The 17,687-nt window shown below is 32.5% G+C and overlaps 3 protein-coding genes across 3 annotated transcripts; 1 reads left to right on the forward strand and 2 right to left on the reverse strand.

The window, feature by feature from the left end:
• Positions 1-844: 844 nt before the first annotated feature.
• On the forward strand, positions 845-2,165 carry LOC125208658 (pseudo histidine-containing phosphotransfer protein 6). Its single transcript, XM_048108311.1, has 4 exons — positions 845-1,117; positions 1,187-1,330; positions 1,627-1,699; positions 1,783-2,165. The coding sequence occupies exons 1-4, from the start codon at positions 918-920 to the stop codon at positions 1,858-1,860; spliced, it is 495 nt and encodes a 164-aa protein (XP_047964268.1). The 5' UTR covers positions 845-917; the 3' UTR covers positions 1,861-2,165.
• A 4,933-nt stretch (positions 2,166-7,098) lies between these two features.
• LOC125208248 (protein LURP-one-related 5) lies at positions 7,099-8,384 on the reverse strand. Its single transcript, XM_048107828.1, has 2 exons — positions 8,031-8,384; positions 7,099-7,670 (listed from the first exon to the last, which is right to left on the reverse strand). Exons 1-2 carry the CDS (start codon positions 8,298-8,300, stop codon positions 7,236-7,238), a joined length of 705 nt encoding a protein of 234 aa, XP_047963785.1. The 5' UTR covers positions 8,301-8,384; the 3' UTR covers positions 7,099-7,235.
• A 2,432-nt stretch (positions 8,385-10,816) lies between these two features.
• On the reverse strand, positions 10,817-11,272 carry LOC125206465. The gene has a single exon (XM_048105716.1). The coding sequence runs from the start codon at positions 11,270-11,272 to the stop codon at positions 10,817-10,819; it is 456 nt and encodes a 151-aa protein (XP_047961673.1).
• Between the last annotated feature and the right edge of the window lie 6,415 nt (positions 11,273-17,687).

Consider the following 17,687-nt stretch of genomic DNA (forward strand, 5'->3'; position numbering starts at 1 on the left):
TTGTTTAGATTGCGGTTGACTGTTTTTGTTATGATAATAAAAATAATAAAACTCTATATTGACTTCATTCGATTAATAATTATCATCATTGTCATTTCATATCAAATTTCTTTTTTTTTTGGCTAATCATCACCTTAGTAACACATATAGTTACGATAAACTCTCTTTTTCCTAAGTTATTTAAGTCGTATTCAATTTTGAGATGTCCCAAATTATTTCAGTCATTTTTTTTAGCTACAAATAAAATATCTAATTACACTTATCTTATTCTTTTTTTTTTTTTACTTTACTTTTTCTTATCTCTCTTACTTTATTCTATTCTCTACTTTATTTAACTTACTAAATACAATTTTCTAAAATGTCGTGCCAAAAAGAAACGTTCTAAGCAATGTGAGACTGAGGGAACATTATAGCTGGATGGAAAACCATATGCTTTGGCGCAGTTTATTATTTTGTAAAATATTTTCACTCCCTAATTAACTCGATTTTATTTTAGGTATCACTGCAAGAAGATTTATATTGAGGATATATTAATAATGCATATTTTTCAAGTTTATTTTTATTGTTTTTTATTTCTTGGTTAATGATATCAACTACTCCATCACAAACAACTAATCTTGATGGCAGAGTGAGAAATTAGTCCTTACATTTTATTAAAGATGATCATTAGTTTAAATAAAATAGAAAAATAATATTGTAAATCAGAATTAAATAGGGTGAATGGGACAAAAGCAAGAGCAGTTATTTGGCAGGCACAGAAAGATCTGTCACAATTGCACCGCCACCCTTTAAATTAAATCCCCTCGCCTCTTGCTTCTCTGGTCATTACTCATAACTCATTGCCAACCAAAGCAGCAACACTTAATTGCTTTATTATCTTTTGGAATAAACAAGACAAAACGGGTCTACCTGTGTGGATGTTGGGACTGAGTGTGGAGCAGCTTGGAGCTGACATGAACCGTTTGCTCGCCATTCTTTTCCACCAGGGAGTCTTGGACGAGCAGTTCTTGCAGCTCCAGCACTTGCAAGATGAATCTTCCCCCAACTTTGTGTCTGAAGTTGTCACCATTTACTTCCACGAGTCCGAGAAGCTCCTCCGCAATCTCAGAGCTTTGCTGTAATAATTCTTTCCATTCATTTCTAATTCCGTTTTACATTTGTCTTATAAATGAATGAACGAATGCAGAGTGGATAAGGAGCTATCCGACTACAACAAGATGGGAATCCATTTGAATCAATTGATGGGAAGCAGCTCCAGCATCGGCGCTCAGCGCATCCGTAACGTCTGCATCGCCTTTCGGGCCGCTTCCGAGCTCAACAACCGCCCCGGGTTCGTCTACTCTCTTTTCCGGGGATAATAGTCATTTAAATCAACAGCTTTTGAATTTCAGTTCATTCTTTTTTTTACCATTTTCTTTCTTAATTTAATGAAAACGCATCGTTCTGAGTATCATTAATTAAAAATACTATTGTTTTGTATAAGCTATAGACCATTAAGAAAAATCTAAACACCTTAATTTAATACAGGAGTATTTCATTTTCAATTGAACAAATTTCATAAAATATGGAATAAAGTAAAAAAAGTTTTTTTAAGTTTAAATTTTCACACCTTTGTGAATTTCACAGATGCTTGAGGGCTTTGGAGCTGTTAGAATATGAATATTGTTACCTCAAAAACAAGCTGCATGAATTCTTTCAGGTAAATGACAAATTTAATACTACTATCATGCAATATATCAAAATTAAAATTCATCAATTAATATATTTTGAAATCTGTCTCAGATTGAGCAGCAGAGAATGCTAGCAGCTGCAGTGAGATATCCTGCACCTCAGCAACACATAAACAATCCTCAAGGCTGAAGTGATCTCAAATGTCAATGGCAGCAAAAAGTGATAGAAAAGTGGTGGAAGATAGTGACAGAATTTCACCTGCATTGAATGCATGCAGCACAGATAAATTCCCTTTTTCTTGAATGGGTATTTAATTTAGGCAGCAGCTGCTCCTGATTCTGATAACAAATCTCACTTCCAAGAAACTAGGTTTTCAGCTTTTTTTTTGTTTAGGGGTTAAAGTACAAGTAGAGAAAGATTTATCATATCCTATTTAGTGCTTCTTTTGTGGACTGTAATCTATTCAAAACAATTCTACTGTCTCTTCACTTTGATTTGTATGTGTGTGTGTGTGTGTGAAGTTGTGTTGTCATTCAAGTAGTAAATGTTGCTTGCAGATTGTCAATGAACACAATTGTTGTAGGAGTACTATATGTTTGGGGTGAATAGGAAATCCTGTTTATTTTAATTCAGTCAAAAGAGTTTCTTTTTAAAGGAAAAACCTTAGTTTCAAATTGTTTGCCAGTGTGTTAATGTTGCCATTTTTGTGATGGGAACAAAAATATAGGTTTTTTATATATATTTTGAGAAGTTAGTAGTAGTACTCTGTATTTAGGTATCTTATACTCCCTCTGTCTAAAAAAAATAGAGCACAATTATCATTTTTGGACGTCCAAAAAAAATAGAGCATATTTATTTATGGAAAGTTTTCAACAGATAATAACCATACACATCATTCCACTAACACTACTTCTCACTTAGGAGTCTTTGCTAACTCTGAATAAGGCAATTAATTTTATCGGACCTTATCAAGCGTTTGGTTTTTCAGCATTGTTTACTCAGTAGCCCAAGAATTAGGAGCAGACCCGTGGTAGCGGGCTGTACAGCTTCAGTATACATAACTAAGAGAGAGACTACGATTAATAAAATGAAGGAAGCTCCACACCCTACAAATAAGTTGGATTTCCTTCTGTATCCCTCAATTATTTCTTCACCTTCTTCAACCTTTTTCTTTCCTTCTTCAACCTCACTCTTTATTCACCACCAATTCATCGTCAGCGTTGAAGAGCTTGAACCAGAAAAATTCATTCCAACTCTACATCAATTTTGAGGTCAGTTCACAGCCTTCATGAGAATTTTGTGTTCGAAATCTGTACAATTTCAAAATTCTGAAAATTTCGAAATTAATATCAGTAAAATTGGATAGTTCATGTTACAAAATTTTGTCTTGCAAAATGGACCACATATTATTCACCCAAGACTTCTTTACCATGGATTGAAAGATCTGAATTGGATTAGATTGTTTAGAGATCTTTTGGATTGGTTTGCTGGGAGACGAAATTTTTTCTTTGGTTTGTTGACGGCGGCGAGAACTAGAATGAGAGGATTCTACCTTAAGGGCTTGAAAGGTTATAAGGGGCATTTGCTTAATTTACGGAGGACAAATTCGTCATTGTTACAATTGCCCAGTTATTAAATCATGCTTACCAAACATGGGTTACTCTAATGCAACATTCGTTTCATAAAAACCAAATACCCTACCTAGAAAATAAAACAATAGTTTAGTCAGATGCTTTTATGGCCTATGTCTTAACGTGTGATTGGGTATTAGAGTTAGCAAACGACTCCTTACTTTTTCTCCTTATCTTTTACAAACCCTTCTCTTTTACTTTATCAATTCTATATTAAAATCTGTATCATACACAAATTGCTCTATTTTTTGTAGACGGAGGGAGTATTCTCTTAACATAAATATATGGTATGAATGGTAGTAGTAAAAATATAACAAAAGTATATAGTACATACTTCACACTGGTACACTATTATTTTATAAAACCATAATATAATGCATCAGTGAAATATAAAGCAATTGCTGTATGTATCCATTGTAAGAAATAATGATGATTATCAAAGTTACTTGCATGATTATTAAGCATACAATGCTATTCTAATACATATTTGAAAATGTTTCAAATACTAATACTCCATATTAATAGAAAATGAATTGTGAAGACAAATGTCGTGGGCCTCCGAAGGTTGAATTATGCAGCCCAGCCATATATATCAATTTTTTAAAGTTGGTGGGCCTCCAAATATTAGTAAACCCAACTTAAGGTGTGGCTTATTCTATTTTGGCCGGCTGGACTTGTCAACCCGGCCCGACCCGACCCATATCTCTTATAAAATTTCAAATTATATAGTAGTAATATATTTTGAATTAATCATTGTACAAAAATTCAATCATTGGCCCGAATCAGAATTCTGGCTTATCGTGATCTCGGATTCAAAAAATAGAAAAAAAAAGTTATGGTTATAGCCGGTTTCTAGCCCATCTTCATCTCTCACTCATCACAAATTAAATAAAAAAAGTTATATATTAAGTAAAAAGATGCAATTCGACTTATCAATACAGCATAAAAGGGTATGACTTTATGAATATCTCGTAGGTAGGTTGAGCCGGTTGTATACGAATTTCAAATATAGTTGATGGACTATTATCCTATAGTTTGCTACTGGCCAACTTGTTATGGTTCCAAAAAGTCATGAGGTTGTAAATTTTGTTAACAAGTTGCAATTTTCTCCTATTCCTTTTTGCGGAATAATTAAGACGATCGGATGATAAAAAAAATCTATAATTAATAGATGCACTTTTTATTGTATGAATGCAGAAGCATGAGTGCAAACTTCTAATCTTATTAGGGGAGAAAATTTAGTACTTATTCTTATTTCTTGCTCGTTGATTTTAAGAGCTGGTTTCATTTTTCACGAAAAAAAATCTAGAAATTGAATACAATAAGTATATGGCTTTTATTCACGTCCATAAGCGCACTCATATCTATAGGAAATGTAGCAAAAGCCATAAGAGGAAAGATTGTAAAGCTAACATTTTAAAGCATGAGAGAGAATGGACTATTTTGTTTATGATTTGTTTTTTATAATTACATCATGCCTTATAAGTATGATATATATAGCTAACAAGAGAAGGATCTAGAAATGATGCCACACACAAAGTCCTCTAAGGAATGCTGTTGTAATTTGATCACTCTGTGTGTGTGTGTTGAGCACGCCCATTGCCTAGGAGAACTTCCTTCCAGCTAGCATTATGACGCGGCTGATCTTCTGTTACAGCTGTGGTTAGGCCTGTCAAAATGGATATCGGGTATTGGATACCCGATATCCAAACCCAAAAAAGTCGAATAATTGGATACCCGAAACCCGATTTTTCGGGTATCGGATCGGGATCGGGTAGTGGGAATTTTGAATTATCGGGTATCGGGTTATCCGATATCCGATCGGGTATACCCGAATTATCCGATTTATCCGATTTATTTTCTAAAATTAATAAATTATATTTTTATTATAACTAAATGTAATTTAACTTCTTAACTATAATTAAATTTAGCATATAAGATATGTAATTTAATTTTTTAATTAAATTTTTAATTTCATTGACTTGTGATATTTATAATTTTGAATTTTTTGATGATATTATTGTTAGATCTTGATTCTTATGAATTATTGAATTGTGATATTTATAAAGGATGAATGTTTGAACTTATGAATTTTGATGGTTATTGACTTATTATGGATGGATAAAAAAATTTAATATGTACTATAACTTATGAATTTTGTATTTTTCAAAGTTTGTAGTTATTTTCTTTTAAATTCGAACTACTACAAGAATTTTGTATTCCTAAAAGTTTGTAGTTATTTTCTCTTTAATTCGAGCTACTATAAGAATTTTGTATTTCTAAAAGTTTGTAGTTATTTTTACTTGGATATTAGTACTTCAACTTTGTATTAAATTTGAATTAAATAATATTAAATAAATTCTAAAAGTTTGTAGTTAATTTTCAAAAAAAAAAAATCAAAATCACAATTGGGACTGGATACCCGATTTTTCGGGACTGGATACCCGAGTCGGGTATTTGGGTACCCGAAATCAAATTCGGGTCGGGTATCGGGTATTGAATTTTGGGAATTTCGGGATCGGGTACCCGAAAATTTCGGATCGGGTATCCGCGGGTACCCAATTTGACAGGCCTAGCTGTGGTGATAGTGTTCCCATACATCGCATCTTGATTCAGAGAAGTTGAGCTTGCATCACAATGCATAGCTTGAGTGCTTTCATTACATAGATTAACAATATCTTTATACAAATATTTGCGGACCATATATATTGTGAATTAATTACAACCTCAAGATTTGAATATCTCATTAAATTTAAGAGTAGTGATAAACGTACGTATACGTACGTACATAACCGAACTTTTTAAAACATTTTACATTGAAAATCATTTTATAAACATTAATTGATTTAAAATAAATTTCATACTAATCATTTTGCAACACTTCAAGAAAGATTTAAAATTTATACTTAAATATTTGTATATTTAATAAAATATATATTTTCTACTAAATATTGTATATTAATTCAAATCATAGTCGAAATCATGCTACGATTCGACATAAAATTTCTATATCACTTCTTTGTTATTGCTACATATATTACAATAAATAACAAAATTAATTTTTAATTAAATTCACTTAAATCTAAATTTTTTTAAAATATTATGTACATGTACAATTATGTACGTTTATCTTTTCCCTTATGGCACACATTTATTTCTTGACCCACAAAAGGGTTTGGACAACTCTTGCAAGTACTAGTATCGACATATTGTTCATCATCCAACTTTTTTGACTTAACCGTGTTGCCAAAATCTCCTCAATTAATGGATTCTTTGAAATGATCTTCTAGGTAGGATGGTCGGTGGCAACGGCAACAGTTCTGTGACAATCCCTATCATTAACTTTCAAAAATATCATGAAATTATTTAAAATTAAATAATCATAGTCTAACCAAAAGAAATAGTAGCATCCATCCACCACGGTCTCCAGCCAGAATAATTTATAGTGGAGTGCCAAACAGACGATAATTTATACCACTAGTGAAAATATAAAATGTGAACAACATGATCCAAATGTAACGTTTTTGTAGAACACTTTTACAAATACTACTAATAGATGTGAGTGCTCTAACTGAAAAGGTTATCATCAATTCATCATCGTCCACAATATGGGAACAATATCTTCGAATTGATGTGCATGCCTTATGCACCTTTATCTAGCACTTATATATTTATATAGAACGAAAACGGATCTTGTAATAAAGAAATTATACAGTAAAAGATACTGAAGCAATATTTATGCAATCAAAAGACACCTGGATGGTAGTAAAGTTTTTGTATCAAATCTGGTGAGGGGTTAATTTATTAAGTTTGATAATCTTTTCATAAATTAGTAATTCATAACTCCTCCTAAAATTTTACATATATTTTCTTTTGATTCACATAACATAAAAGTGAAAAGAAAAAACAAAAATCAAACCGCAAATCTACAATCTACAGGATATTCAAATTGGAATCTTCACAGGTGGGGTCCGCACCGACCTTGCTCCCGGTGTGAACTCCGCCGCCGGCCTCGTCTCCATCGGCGCCGTAGATCTGATCGAGCACCAGCACCAGCCCCATGGCGAATGCGCCGTCGAACCCCGCCTTCAACGACAGCACGAAGACGTCCTTCCCGAGCACCACGTTCGTGGTCGCGTCCACCTTGCGCCGGATCTCCGCCACGATCTCCTTATCCGCCGCCAGAATGTTGCAGCTCCGGCACGCGAAGGAGCCTTCGATCTGGTACTCCTCGCCGGGGTTGGTGTACACCTCCACCGTCATGCTCGACCGTCCGATTATCGACGATCTCCGCACGCTGAACAGCGCCTTCTTCCCCTCCGATCCCTCGCCGACGAAGCCCTCCCATCGCTGGTGCAGACTCGGCCTCTGTCTCGATCAAAATTGGGAAAACAGATCAGCGAGTTGATTCAGCTGCTAAATCACACGATCGCGGCGTAATGATTGATTAATTGACACGGAAATCATATCAATTTGGTGAAAAAATCACAAGCTACAACATAACACTTCATACACAGTCGCCGAAATATGAGGAAATCGGCGATCTGAGATGAATACACTTCACTCCACTGCTAAACCACATGATCGTAGCGCGAATGCGCCTAATCGTTCATCAATTAACACGGAAGTCATATGAATTTGGGGAAAATAAATTGACAGCTACAGTACTACACTTCATACACAATCGCCGAATTATGAGGAAATCGGCGATCTGAGATGAATACATACCTTGCGGCGGACGGTGAGGATGCATCTGCCGGAGGCGTCCATGAGAACGACTTCGCCAGTATCGCCGGCGTCGGGGCCGTACGAGTCGACTCGGAAGACGAGAGCGCCTTTGCAATCGTAAGCAGTGAAGCCGTCGCCGGCGAAAAAGAGAGAGGTTTTCAGCACCGTGAGATGCGTCTCTTCTTCGTACACGTAGCCTTTCTCCACGATCGCGCCGCTCTTCGTCACTGTCTCCGCCGCCATTCGCTTCGCCGCAGTCGGCCACAGCATAACAAAATAGAGAAATTAGCGGTTGCGGCCAAGAAGAAAAGAAGATGATTAATTTTTTTAATAAATTTTATAGGAAAAGGAAATGAGTGCGATGAAAATGAAGTGAGAACTGTGTGATATTTGTAGGGGAAATGGAGGCAGTGGGGCCTACCTCGCCACGTAGTAGTGAGGAAGCATCGTATTACTTTAATAATTTATTCAGATACATAAGATTTGATTTTTTAGTTTATTATCACTTTTTAATAAATTATTCAGATTCAAAAGGATTTGATTATTTAGTTTATTACTACTAGTATCACTTTTTAATAAACACATGAATAGTATGCATGTGTCTTTATTTTTAATTGCTGGACTAATAATTTAAGTGTTGTCCACTTTTTATATTCGAATATTTTTCTCTATGCCAATTACAGTTCATTTAATTTTGTTTTTAAAGTTGCTTTTGTATACTATCTTACTAATATATTTTAGTATGATTTATTCATGAGTTTGGTGATTTAAAACGTTTTAAATTCAATCAAAATACATCAAACAGTACGTAGTCTTGTAAGAACTTTGGCGTTTCATATGCTAACTAATGTGGATTATATACTAAGTAATTACTAACAGAAAAACCTATCATTTATACATTTTTTAAATTATTCACCACTTTTAGGAATTCTAGACGTGTATACGTGAATGGGGAACATTTGACATTTTTAAAAATTGGATAGTACTATGAATAGATTATTTGACCTAATTAATAAGCTTTCTAGATTTTTTTGAAATAGAGAGGAGAAATTTAATGGTGTTGGGAGTTTTCCTGTCTAGGAGTTTTAGACCATTCATCTCCTAAAAACTAATCAATCTACTATTGTTATATTTCGACTGTAGTTTATTATTTTCATTTGCTTTTTATGCATATTGTTTTGACACGTTTAATACTTATGTGGGAAGCTGAATTCAACTAAGTATTAACCAAAAAGGGCTGGGTAAATCTCTTTACAGCTATTGTTAGGTGGAAATAGAGGATTTATTTGGACTTATTATGGTAGCAAGATTATAATGTCAATGACCATGAAAAATTGAAATCCAACCCTACATTGGATAACAAGTCAAATCTCATGAATATGAATATAGAAATCTGAGGCAGGATATTTTTGATGTCATATCAGTAAACATTATTTTCTAAGGTAAAGTTCAGTCATACGTGTTTCATTATTTATGGTACGACAAAATTAGTAAGAAAATAATTACGAGTGATAACAAAAGTTTGAGTCAAAGAATGATCATTATTTAATAATATCAAAATCTTTCGTCTCATGCTTAGATTAATAGATCATCTAAGAAAATTTGCTGTATCCTTGATTCAAATAGAGAATTATAGCAGCTAAAAAGTAGTAGGACGATTGAATTATTGAAATTCTAGCTTGATTATCTTGGTCAAAGATAACTATTTCAAACTTTTAATATTAATTACTTACTTTTAAGGGTTATTAAAATTTTAGATAATCCATCTCTACAAATCCTAAAAAACTATGCCAACGTCACAAACCAACCACATGCAATGCACTAGTACAAGTTTATAAAAACAAGAATTTTGTTTATTAAATTTGATTTGTTTTTCATACATTTCTATTACAAATTTAGTTCAAGGGCGACAATAGTATGTCAATTAGAATCATACCCTTTTTAAAAAATCCAAAGTTAATATTTAATAATATACTATATTCAATTATAAATTTATTAATATGAATAAGTGGTTATATGTGTAAATTTTTATGAGGGGCATTACTAATTTTTGAATAAAATACAAAACTCTTTCTATGGATTCCACATCATAAAGCTACCTATTTTAGAAAAACAATTGAGAAGCCTAAAAAGTCTATAAAAACTTTTCTCCCAAGTGTTTCCGTCAATGTCCGTTTATAGCTTAGCGGATATTACCAGTTAACAACGAGGTTACTATCTTTGGTAATAAGGTTAACCAAACCTACCTACTACATATATTATGTATGTATCCAATCTTACCAGAATGTAAGTAAGTAATATCTTACATTACAGCTAGGCGTCATATAATTCATTAGTCAAGCACAATTCGCATTACATTGATAGACTTAAATTTTGAATTCAACGTACCACATTATTTCCTTCTTTATCTGCGAAAAATGCATAAATGCGTAAATTCTATGGTATGTGTACTATTTTAGGTTTCACTTCTGATTAATGATGCGACCGTGGTTATGATTGACTCTACCGTCAGCCATGGGTCTAGAGAAATACATTGTATTAGGCCTTTAGGGCATCCACAATGGGACGCTCAAAGCGACACCTTAAGCGACGCCCTATGCACCGCCACGTCAGCATTTTATTCTCCTCCTATTCCACCTGCAGTGGGGCGGACTATAGCCCGCCCTAAGCGACGCCCTAAGCATTTTTCTATTATTTGAATATTTAAATACTTCAAATTTTGGAAAACTAACTTCATTTCATTAAAATTCAAACATTACAATACGAAATAAAAAAACTACAATTTCTCAACGGCGGCGGTTGCGGGTCCAAACTTCTTCAATCATGTCGGTCATGAGCTGAGTATGGTCTTGTTGGTTACGCATTGAGGCCTGTCGCTGTAGAACCGCACCGAAGCCAGTTGGTAATCCTCGAGTGACCGGCGAGGTCGCCGTGCTGGAGCTAGATCCGGCTTCATCATCCACCCAATTGGTGACATGGCCACGTTCTTGTTCGACTATCGTGTTATGCATGATGATGCACGAATACATGACGTCGGCGATGACGTCCTTGTACCAGAAACGCGCCGGACCTTTCACGATTTCCCACCGCGATTGAAGCACCCCAAAAGCCCGCTCCACATCATTCCGCGCGGACTCCTGCTTTGCCGCAAACAAGACTCTCCTCTCACCAATTGGGCAGCTGATCGTCTTCAAAAAAACAGGCCACCTAGGGTATATGCCATCGGCCAAGTAGTACCCCATATGATGTGTGCGGCCGTTGGAAGTGAACTGAATGGCCGGACCGCGACCCCTGCACTGATCGGCGAATAGGGTGGACGAGTTGAGGACGTTGATGTCGTTATTCGACCCGGCTACACCAAAGTAGGCATGCCAGATCCAGAGGCGGTGGTCAGCGACGGCTTCTAGGATCATCGTCGGGTGGCTGCCCTTGTAGCCGCTAGTAAATTGGCCTCTCCAGGCCGTCGGGCAGTTCTTCCACTGCCAGTGCATACAGTCGATGCTCCCTAGCATCCCAGGAAAGCCGTGCACCGTCTCGTGCATCCGCATCAGGCTGGCAATGTCCCACCCCAACCAACCCCTTTGTTGTATATTCTATTTATATAAATATAAAAAAATTTAAGCTAACCTACATGTAAAAATTCATAAAGCATCCATATAATATAAACTCAAACATCAAAATTAATATGTAATTTCATATTTCAAAACATGTTGAATTGTATTGAGACTCTCTCTCCACTCTATATATTATACATTGGTCTACATGCAAAATGATGAGGAGGAGAAGGTTGCTATAATGCATCAGCCGCCAATCCTGATAACACATGGAGTTTCTAAAACTCATATCAACCAAAACATCAGCGATATCGTTTACCTGAAAAATATTAGTGGTTTATATGAGCCACAACTCAGTGTATATAAATTTCCCCTCTAATTTCACATCACAGAAATATCAAGCATATTCTTTAACTATAATATATATAACTAGAAACAATAAATGTCATAAATAATTCCATATTCACATGCATATGCCTTTATGATCCTTTTTAATATTATGTGACTAATCAAGCCTGGTATCTGCCCGGGATTTCCATTGTATACGACCTGCAGGTCCCTTTTAATTATTTGACCTTTCCACGAAGGCCCCTCTTTGCATTTGACCTTTCCACGAAGGCCCCTCTTTGCATTTTTGACCTTTCCGCGAAGGCCCCTCTTTGATTTGACCTTTCCATGAAGGTCCCTCTTTGCTCTTTGTATTGACCCGTAGGTCTATTATTATTGTATATGACCCGTAGGTCTTTTGCCATTGTATATGACCCGTAGGTCCATTGCCATTGTATATCAGATCTAGAGCAAGACAGTCACATATCCTCTTTAATCCCATGATTCGAATGATTCCAATACCATACATCAAACATATCCATTGCACCAATTTCATATCCATATATTCCATCAATTAACTCCAATACTATCGATAAACATATCATTTGCACAAATCACATATCCACATCATATTACACCATCAATATCAAATAGCACAACCATTTCAGGCTCACATCATATAATTTAAATATTCACTCCAATTTAACACATAAAAATCAATCACATAAAATATATAAAATTAAAAGTGTGATTTATACACACCTGATTGAGCACTTGATATCTTCTCACGTTCTACTATCCTTACTTCTTTCGTATGGCCGGAGGTGATGGACAAACATTTTTTCTTATATTTCATCTTTATTTTCTTTAATTTCTGCCTACTTTTATTTTCTCTAACTTCCTTTTTTTTCTTTTCTTCGTAATTCTCTTTTCCTTTCCTTTTTTTCAACTGTTTACTAATTCAGACCTATATATAAATTTGAATGACGGTTATACCAAATATTAAAATGATTGTTATTGATATAATTGTAAATTAAATTAAATAACTTACTAAAAGGCAACATACATGTCATGTAGCTTTTTTTTTTCATTGCCATTTGTCCCGTGAGATTAGTGGCATGTTTATATGGTGACCACGTGCATGCACCACCTTTATTCTTAAGCTGTATTACCAATTATTTATACAATACTTATCTAAAATAAATAGTACTATATTTTTCCATGCACAAATTTCTTTCAATCATTCCATGTATATATACACATTATTACACATGCACAAGCATACTTATATATATGTACACAAAACTTTTATATATGTACACAAACCTATTAATTTTCATCTAATTAGTTAAGTCATCATTTTCATACTAATTTACTATTTTTATAATATAAAACATAATATAATAGACAATATAATATAAAACTTTATATAATGGCATTTGGGTTAGGGATGTCACAATTCCTCCCCTCTTTAGAAATTTTGTCCACAAAATTTCTTTTTCACTGAGCTCACTTATCCAAGAAAAATCACTGACTCAAAACCAAATGCAAATTTAATTTCCTTTTTTCATTTCCAACACTTCAGTACTGACAATATCCATTTATTTGTGAACACTTTACGTTTCTTTCCAAAAATTGCATATGATTTGTTTCAATACTTAATTCTCTATTTAGACTAGATCTTATTGCTTCACAACATGATTTCTGAAGGATTCTATAACTTTTTTCTTTTTTCCTCATATTATGACATAGTTTTAATGTATAAGCAATACGAGCTACTTTATCTTCAATAAGATTACAGAAGTATAATCCAAACTTACTATTTTGATGTTATCATATGCTTCTTAATATTACAAGTGCAGAATTCCTTTATCATTTACCTTATTCATTATAAGGACTTAATATACATCTCTTTAATTCTATGATACTTTTACCAACTACCCGTTATATTTGGGTTAGTTTTCTTCCACCACAAATATTTGAAATCTATAAGAGCAATAGCTTCTAAGTCTACTATTTTTACCCTTAATCAAACCAAACAACTCTCACTACCTATGTGCCACCGTCTCTATCAGTCCTATCACATATATAAATTTTTAACACGTCCTTAAGATATCCAGAAGTAGCTCTTATCATTAATTGTCTGTACCTCAAATTTTCTCATTAAGCTGAAATTACCACCATCTGTAGAAATTGAATACAATAGTATTATATTAAACTGAATACTTATAACATTTCTTCTATTATTAGATATCCATGCCGATATATGAAGTCACAATTAGCGCTTTCTATGTTAACTGTTTTCGCATGTAATCAATTAATCAAGATAAGTGATAATATCTCTATCAATCGTATTGCAATTGATGCATATATAAATCTGAATACATCATTGTCCTTAACTTAATTTAAGCATGACTCTTATCGTTGCTATATCTATGTATCTTTATAATATATAATAAGATTATTTCCAGCAACGATGATAGATATTTCAATTGTACACAGTTTTTCTCAACCCCAATTTTCAATTAATACTACTTTTATGCTCTCGTCGATTCATATATAAGTTAACATTTCATTTTCTATATGGTGGACATAATTTCTGATATTCCTTCTATCCCCTTCTCAATCTCTTATTTTTAAGTACTAACATTTTATGCACTTTTAATGTTTGGTCCAAAGGTGATCTTATAATTAATCTTAATATCTTGCAGAACTTAAGTTAAATATCTTACTGGTTCCTCATGAGTTTTTTAAGGAATAATTATTCCATTAAGGTAGTCAGGACCCGAGTCATTTATTTACTCAATATACTTACAATCTTTAAGGGTGATTGGTAATTGGTATCCTTAAAGCATACATTCTCTTTCGAATAACATTATCAATGAATACAAATTCTAAGATAATTTTCCTGTCACGTCTTCTTTTCTTTTATTTTCTTACAGACAGATTCTGGCGCATATATTACAATCTGCTCCTTTATTTCATTATTATTATTATTATTATTATTATTATTATTATTATTATTATTTTCTTAACAGTTCTATCAGATTATTGTTCATTATTACTTAAGCGAACAAATCACAACTCTGTTATGAATTAAAACTCTTCTTTATACCTCATTTTTGTTTTTATATATAGCACTAATATATGTACATTGTATGTTTATAGCTCGCTAGGATTTCATAATAATAATTTCAAATATTTACTCGTATGTTTACATGTTTCATTTTGTTCAGACTCTTATAAATTCTAGGACTCATTTATTTCATAATTCTATGTCCATGAATAATGAATTATTATTATTATTATTATTATTATTATTATTATTATTATTATTATTATTATTATTATTATTATTATTATTATTTTTATTTTGTCAATCAATAATTACTCAACACTATTATGGATATACTTTTATAACTTTTGTTAATTCCAAGGTAATTGCTTAATTATCTTATTGCCATGTACTATCCTTTATCATACATTATGTATAACCAGAAACAAACTTGACCCTATTTTATTAATTATTGCGAATTATAACTGTGAACCACTTGATTATATGAAACCTTTGGCAATATACTGATCAAATCCTATAATTTATAGTGTTTGGAATATTAATAAACTAGTAATTTTTTGTGTAGAGTATTCTCAATGATCAATTTGTTATATTTTACTGAAATCATTATTCACCCCAAGGTTACATTTTCTATCATTAACGCATGTGTGTTATTAAAATTATTATCACGTGTAACTTTCTATGTCCAAGTAGTTGTTACAATTTTAAGTGCCTATCACTCATTTGGCATCCTATAACTAGCTTCTGAAACTCTAACATGTTATGAATTTTCATGAGTTTTAGTTGTTCACCTGGTAATATAATCAATGTGATACTTATAACCATACTTGTTCGATTTCTTTTAACAAAAAGTTTTCCTCTAGCAAACTCTAATATCTATGTGGTAAGATAAAAGCTATAAATATTCATTTCTTTCTCATTCTCTTTATTTTATATATATATTATTTATATCTCCCTTAGTACTATCAAAATATTTCACAATCTTTCTCTAAATATAAATTCTTCTTATAATAGAGTATGCGTTTATGATGTTTTTAAACTGTACCAACTGTTTAGAAATTCATGTTAGTATCTTTTGCTAAAATATATATCCTTTCTTTTCAAGGTTTTAAGAATTCAATAAACTATTTATAATATCTTTATCTTTAGGAGATCAGAAGCACTTCTAAATTCCCTATAGATCTCTCCCTCTTAGATCTTAGATGAACAAAGTATCAAGATAAATTAGAGCTTCAATACATAAACATCAATTATTTTCTGTTTAGACCCTATCAAAAATTCTTATCAATAATTTCACTTTTGGTAACTAAGATTCACAAGACATCCTAACTCTTTCAACTTATATCATTTATCACCAATTTCTTATCCTTTATATAACACTCGTATTTCTTAACAACACACAAAAAGTCACATCGTTGTCTTTCAAACATATATTTGTAGAACACTTCATGCTTCAATCTACTTTATTGTTCTGAGTTCTCATCTATTCTTGTTTCAAATTACTCTCACCATTTTGTCCTATCACAATATATCTATCACAAAGAACATGACTATTACTTCAAAATAAAGCTAATTTCATAGTAGTTGGACAATAATAATAATAAAATAATTTCACGAATTGATAACGCACAACATTTATTGGTCTTGTAAAAGTATACCAAGTTTGGTTACAAAGCAAAGTTGAAAATTTAACAAAACCTTTGAACAAATGGTGTACAATTTAAATGACCCAAGAAACAAAATTTATTTGATTTATTGGTTTATTAATGACGCTACAAAGATTTTGATTATGTGGAGTGGCCAGTTCCACACAATCATTTTCTCTGTCACATGGATACTCTGCCCCATACTTTGGTAATCTTTTGCCTTTATAAAAATTACATAATCTTTCACACTCAAATTTTACTTTAGTTCCAACAAAATACCTCTAAAGAAATCAAATTGTAAAAAAAAAATTAGTTAAAAAAAGATTGACACAAGGTCCACTTCACTATCTTAGTTCACATGGAGCATTTTTATATTTTGTTATTATAATAATATTATTATTACTATTATTATTTTTATTTTTTTATTTTTTTTCAGACATCTTGGGGTTTATTACATGATTATTCATTCTTGATGATTTAAAGAACTCAACTTATACCTGATGAATTTATATTCATACGTAAAAATCAAATATACTAATATTGTCCACGTAGCTCCACTTTTTTTTTCTTTTTTTTTTCATTCACTTTTACTATTTAACTCTTTTAACTTAAGTTTAAGGTCATTATATTTTGAAGTCCTTCATCTTATATGTTTATAGGTGTTGACTGACTCTCCTATGACACATAAATACATAACTGTCAAACAAATAAAAAAAGATTTCATATACGAAAGGGTCTACATTTATATTTAACGTCTAATATCATTGACACTATATTACATTGTATATCCTATGAGTGGGTTTGATTGATAAGTTTCAACTGGTACAGTTAATAGTTTAACTTTTTCTATTTATAAGGTTAAACTTCCCACTTAATAAAGAAGGAAGTAATATGATATAATTATGACTATTTTTGTTCATGGGAGCGTTCACATGCGACTATGTTAGGCTCAGGGGAGCATTAGTCAATTAGATACTCTAACACGTATCTCATATATATATTCACAAAATCATTTATCAATTATACTTCACAAAATCAATTATCAATTGTAAAT

This window comes from Salvia hispanica, chromosome 2 (genome assembly GCF_023119035.1).
Source record: "Salvia hispanica cultivar TCC Black 2014 chromosome 2, UniMelb_Shisp_WGS_1.0, whole genome shotgun sequence".
Classification (NCBI taxonomy): Eukaryota; Viridiplantae; Streptophyta; class Magnoliopsida; order Lamiales; family Lamiaceae; genus Salvia; species Salvia hispanica.